Here is a 6,759-nt window from a genome sequence, read left to right as displayed (position 1 = left end):
GAAAACTGGAAAAACCAGTAGAGAAAATGCAAGAAAATAAACGTAAAAAAAATGGAAGCATCCTAACATCGGTTGCGCCTATGTCTCGCTTCACGCGGGACAGCAGGACGTCCCGCTTCATTCAGCCGACAGATTGGGCTCGCCCAGTGCGGGCACATGCCTTCAGCGCTTTTCTTCTTCCGTTTTTCGTTCACACTTTCCATTTGTTTTCTGTTTTTACCTTTGTTTGTATTTATAAATATTCTGAATATATCTATTATAAAAATCACGTTATATACTATAGTTGAAAAATGTAAAAGGTGTATAGAAGAGTGTTTCTTATATACACGAAAATTGTATAATGTTTATGAGAAAGTTAGATATCAAAACACATACCCACACACACACACACACACACACACACACACACACACACACAGAGAGAGAGAGAGAGAGAGAGAGAGAGAGAGAGAGAGAGAGAGAGATAAATGCTAGTTGTGTATTTGAATTTTTTAATGTGTATATAAATAATAATCTTGATGTATAAACAAAAGTACAATGTTTATGGGGAAAGTAGACATAAGAAATATATTTAAAAATGTTAATCATGTATTTATTTTTTAATTGTGTACATAAAAAAATCTTTCTGATGTATACAAAAAGGGTACAATGTATTTGCAAAAAGTAGACATCGAAAAATATAAGTTTGAAAAACTGTTAATCATTTATTTGGAAAATTTTAAGCATGTATATATAAATGTTACTGATATATGCAAAAACTGTAGAATGTGTTTAAAAACATAGACATAAAAAATATGTTTCAGAAAAAATTAATCATGTATTTGAAAAAATAAACATGTATATGTAAAATGTTCCTAATGTATGCAAAAAATGTACCATGTTTATGGAAAAGCAGACATAAAAAAGTAAGTGTTCAAAAATGTTAATCATTTTTTTTGAAAATGTTGACTTCTATTCAAAAAATTCCTGATGTACACAAAAATTTTGAATGTGTATGCAAAAAAGTTGATGACAAAACGGAAAAAAAGAAAAAAAAAGGAAACTGACAAAGAAACAAAGTTAAACAAAGAAAAAAAAGAAAGAAACAAAGAAAACTGACGAAAAAAAAGAAAACTTAAGAAATCCTATGAAGAAACAAAAGAAAACTGTGAAAAAAAAGAAAAAAAAGGAAGAATAATTCTGGACCAACCAGTACATGGAACCGAGTGAGCAAGCAACTTGAGCGCGAGCGCACGACGTAAACTAATAGTTCATCGCTAAAATAAAAAAAAGGAAAAAAAGAAAAGAAAGTTCATTGGTGGACCAGCCCAGCGCAAAGGGGTATGTGCGTTGTGTACCATTGTGCCCAAAACGGGCACCATGGGGAGAGCTCCTAGTCGGCACCTTATGCGCCGGCTAGGAGTGTTGGCGCCCACAACTCCTGCAATGGGCCCACCCATTTTTTGATGCAATACCTCACCCTGACACATTTGGTTCGTCGGTCAATGGTTGACCAGTTAACCGGTCAACTATTGAATTTTATCTTTTTCATAAACATCTGAAAAATCCCTGAATTCAGAATCATATATTTCGAAAAAAAGTCCACAACCCTAAAAAAGTCACGAATTGGAAAAAAGTTAATCGCTTTTGAAAAATGTTCACAAATTTGGGAATTTTCATTGATTTTGTAAAACGTTCATCAATTCTTAAAAAAAGTTCAAAAAATCTGAAAAGTTCATGAGTTTTTTAAGTTTATGAATTCGAAAAAAGTTCACCTATTTGGAAAATAAGTTCATGATTTTTTGAAAAAGTTATCGATGTTGAAGAAAAAGTTCATCAGTTTTGGAAAAAAATTCACAAACTAGAAAAAAGTTAGTGCAGTAATAAAAATATAATAACAAAAAAGATAAAAACAAAGAAAAGTAACAAAATAAAAACAAATAAGAACCGTTTGAAAACTGACCAGTGAACTAACGAAAACAGGTTTGGGAAGCTCCCCAAAACCGGGGGACTTCGGGCGAACTAGAGAGAATAAAAGGAGAAAAACGAAGATTGTAGCTCAAGTGCTATCGTAGGTTGAAAAAAAAAGCTACACACAGCAAGTGTCGTTTTACTCCATGGCTCCACAAGATGTTTACATCTGCCGAGTGCAATGCACAACCGCGCCTAAATACAACAACAAAATACAACAACAAAGAAAATCGATGAAAGCAAAAACAAAGATAGGACGGAGAAAAATCAAAACGGGGGGATGGAAGGAGAATGTACATAAGGTTGGACGAAGCACTCCGCCTGACAAAAAGGAATACTGGTCTTTTTTTAAGTATAATAATAGAAAAGATTGGACTTGTCATCCATTGCACCACTTTGGCTCAGATAAGTGACACCAATTTATCTACAATAATAATTACTACATCAATCACAATCATGTTATTAACATTTAGCACTCACTTTGCTTCCATTTTGCTAGCCATATGAACATTATCACAACCACGCCATTTTGCGTCCACAGTGGAGAAGTATCATAATTTACCATGATGAACATTGCGTCAAAAGGATACATACATGATATCCCGCAAGTTGGCTTGATCATTTCTCATTGGATCACTAGACGACAAGGGCTTCTTGCCTTCCATTGGTGCCGCCGTCTCATCCCTTGAGGCCTTAGGGACATGGAGGCACAATAGACCCTGGCCCTTGTCGGCAGCCGGGGGAGGGGGGGGGGGGGGTTGGTCTTCGGTGGATCTCTGTGAATTCGTTCTTCGTTCGTCTGTGTTCATGTGTCTACATGTTGGATTCTTCTAATATACACTTCTATTCATTGAGGGCGGTGTTGTTCTGGTGCACTAGTCCTATGGTGCCTTAGTATAACGACTTCCTGACTGTCGACTACTACCTCCACCCTGATTTATTAGTCCCCTTTGTAATTTGTGCTAAATTTTGACCAAAGATTTAACTGACAAAATGTTAGTGCATGTCAACAAAAATTATATCGCTGGATTTGTATTTGAACATAGTTTTCAATGATATAGTTTCTTGTGACATGAATGAACATTTTGTTAGTTAAACTTATGGTCAAAATTTGGCACAAATTACAATGAAGACCAATAAACCAGGACGGAGGTAGTACAACAAGTTTGCTCAGATCCGGTGAGGGAGGGGAGATGACGGTGGTGTGCCTTCGGCTCACTCCAGTGATGGTTGTCATTGCTAGGTGGTGTACATATATGTATGTAATTTCTGTTGCTTCTGCTGTTCTTTGTACTGCCATTACTGTTGATGAATAGACTCGAAGTTTTTTTTGGAAAGAAAATGATTCTTCTCTCTTCCTTTCTGGTGAAGGATAACACCTTTTTTATTTCCATAAAGAATGATATACTTCTCCACTGACTGATAGCACCTTTTTTTTTTATTTCCATAAAGAGTGATATACTTCTCCATTGACTAAGTTAAAATTCGCGCGATGGGGCAGCCTTTCCTTCGGTTGGAGGGATTAATGTGTGACACCTGTTTATGTAGAAAATAGAAATAGTCTAGGAGCATTTTTTTGCACAGAAAAACACAAACAAGATATGCCGGGCGGAATTTAATTTTTTTGAATGGGGGCCGGTCCATGCGTGCGCTCTCCAAGTGAAAAACTGCACATTCTGAAGTCATGCCACTATATTTTTCACAAGTTATATATACTTGAAGTGAGACAAAATTCAGATGCGACGCTGATCCAATTACTGACGCACGCGGCCTCCGATCGATGTGAGCATGGTGCGCTGCCGGTGCCGGCGATCTGGATGGAGTTGGCTTTCCTGGCTGCCACGATGACATGCACACCAAGCAAGCATTCCTTCTTCACCTCCATAGCTTAGCTTCCCTCCCTCCAAATCCATTTATTTACCCTCCCGCGCAAAGATCCCTAGCTAAACCTTTCCTCACCCATGAGGCCATGTCTACCTTGCAAGCTAAGCTACACCTCTTCCTACCTACACGTATGCATATGCATGCATGTGGCCGGCCGGGTTAATTCCATCCAACAATCTCCTCCTCACAAACAAAGTCTCGAATCTAACTAAACCACTACAGGCATCCATCACCATGGCAACACCTACGTATATATACACAACGCATCATGCCAACCTTCCCATCTCATCCTCTCTCTCTCACACACACACAAAACCACTACAGGCATCCATCACGATTCCTTGCCTACGCCTCCTCATGGCGGCTGCCACCGGCGCCAAGCAGCAGCATCCGCACCCAGCTCCACCACCGGGGGCAACGGTGGTGGACCCCAAGTTCGAGTGGGCGGAGAAGGCCGGCACCTACGTGCTCCGCCTCACCCTGACCGGCTTCAGGAAGGACGACTTCCGGGTGCAGGTCGACGGCGCGGGCCGGCTCACCATCCGCGGCACCAGGCCGGGCGCCTCCCTCCACAAGGTCTTCCAGCTGCCCTCCGCCGCCAGCCTCGACGACATCGCCGGCCGCTTCGAGGCCGGTGTGCTCACGCTCACCATGCCCAAGCGTGCCGGTGCGCCCAAGGAGGAGGGTGCGCCAACAGAGCAGGTCGACGGCGACGGGAAGAGGAGAGACGCCGGCGGTGAGAAGAAGGTGCCTGAACCCGCACCTTCCGGTGATGCGGCTCCCACATCCATCGAGGAGATCAGAACGAAGCCCAAGGAAGAGCAGCAGAGGCCGAAGAAGGAAAAAGAACTGGATCCCAAGGCTCCCCAGGCGGCAGCAGCTGCGCAGACACCGGAGAAGCAAGCACCGAATCCAACCTCCAGCGACAAGACCATGGCGGTGGTTGACCGGGAGTGCCTGGCAGAGACGGTGAGGCGACGCGGCGAGGAAGAGAGGGCCAAGGCTGCTGCGGCGGCGACGGCCATGGAAGCTAGAGCAGAGCAGGAGAAGAAGGCGGCGGCCACGGCGTGCAGCCGCTGGAAAGAGCGCATGACGGAAGGCCTGGGGCAGCTGACGGACATGAAGTGGGCGGAGAGCGCAATGGAGATGGCGAGGAAGAACAAGGAGGTGGTGGCCGTCGGAGTCGCCGCCTTCACACTCGGCTTCTTCGTCTCCCAGAGGCTCTTCAAGAAGTGAGTAGCTATATGGAGCATGAACATGTCACATACACCAACAGTGAGTAATACGTACGGGCTAGTATTGTGTGGTTATAATGTACATTGACTGAACAACCATGTAAAAAGGTATTTGTGTATAATCAAAGTGGGTGTACATTGAGAACAAACATGATGTCAATCATCGTATGCTACTAGTGGCGAGCAATAATGCTAAACATACAAAGAGTTACACGCAATTACACGCTGACTAGGTTTCTTTCTATCTACTAACCAATCACAAACTTGCCCCCCTGATTTTCAGGAGGGGGTGGGCCGCCTCCCCACCTATTGACCAATCAAGTTAACCCTCTTTGTAAAACCTTATAACTCGTTTGTACGTGTAGCATTACTCGCGTGACGAGTCCATGAAGAAAATGAAGGGTGGGCTCAAAACAAACGGCGAATGAACTAAACACCGAAAGAGTTGTTTTAGGGGTTAGGAAAGAAAAAGAAAACCTACGAAATCTCCACAGTTGGGCCGAAAACTGCAAGAACAAGAACTCTTTTTTTTTGAGGTTACAAGAATAAGAACTCTGAAATAACAAGAACTGCACTGGGCCGGGCCTGGTCGCAAGATTATAAGTTGGCGCACCGCACCTTCCGGAGAGCGCAAGAAAAGCACCCCCTAGCCGCGCGAGGAAGACGGAACGCCCAGACCCGCAATTAAGGTACGCTCACCAAAACCTACTGCAACCCGATCGATGGTGTGTGTGTATACGCGGCCGGCCCGCGGTGATGGACTTGTCATCCTAATCCCTAACAAATTGTTTGCAGGCCGGCGACGATGGCGGCGGTTCGGTGCGCGGCGAGGAAGCTCGGTGGCTGCCTGCTCCAGCGAACGCGACACCGGCTCGTGCCAAGCAGGTTCCTGCGCTCCCGCCAGCTCCCCGGCGAGGTCTCCAGCGAGGTATATATCTTAACCAAAATTGACATGAAACAAGAGCAAAATTAATTAATTACTTATTAGTGTCATCATATATACTCCCTCTGTTTCTAAATATAAGTCTTTTTAGACATTTTAAATGGACAACAACATATGAATGTATGTAGACATATTTTAGAGTGTAAGTTCACTCATTTTGCTCCGTATGTAGTCACTTGTTGGAATCTCTAGAAAGACATATATTTGAGAACCGAGGAAGTACTTGTTTAACAGGACCTGAACCTGTACATCCTGGGTAACTTACTGCATGCAAATCATATCATTCGGCAGCTTTATTGTCCTGGTTGATCCGAGCATGACTGTTCACCCATCCATCAAGCAAATCATTAGTTGCAACACATAATATGGGTTTTCCTATGGTTTTGTTATCTTGAACTGTCTCATCTTGTACTTGATGCACTTCCTAGTATGATTCGGCGACTTCATTTATCCATATACAGTATGTATGATTCTGTGACTAGTTGCTGCACACATGTAGGATGCATCTGTACATGACCTCACGAACTCTGTCGCCACAACTGTTACAACGGTCAAAACACGGGTTTTATACCCAGAGCCAGCACACCGAGCACGCACCCACGCCTACACTCTCTGATCGTGCGCCCGTTCGGCCCGCTCGGGCAACGCGCGCGGCTCACGGCAAGCTCCAATAGGAACACCCACAATCACCCCGTGCATCTTGCCAACAACCTTGGCCTACACACGCGCACTAGATGCGCGCGCACA

General features: G+C 43.6%; 1 protein-coding gene across 1 annotated transcript; it reads left to right on the top strand.

The window, feature by feature from the left end:
* Window positions 1-4,104: 4,104 nt before the first annotated feature.
* LOC109764434 (uncharacterized) lies at window positions 4,105-5,267 on the top strand. The gene has a single exon (XM_020323249.4). The coding sequence runs from the start codon at window positions 4,192-4,194 to the stop codon at window positions 5,068-5,070; it is 879 nt and encodes a 292-aa protein (XP_020178838.3). The 5' UTR covers window positions 4,105-4,191; the 3' UTR covers window positions 5,071-5,267.
* Window positions 5,268-6,759: the final 1,492 nt, after the last annotated feature.

This window comes from Aegilops tauschii, chromosome 1, assembly GCF_002575655.3.
Source record: "Aegilops tauschii subsp. strangulata cultivar AL8/78 chromosome 1, Aet v6.0, whole genome shotgun sequence".
Classification (NCBI taxonomy): Eukaryota; Viridiplantae; Streptophyta; class Magnoliopsida; order Poales; family Poaceae; genus Aegilops; species Aegilops tauschii.
Note: the sequence above shows the minus strand (reverse complement) of the source record. Positions and strands in the feature narration are given on the sequence as shown.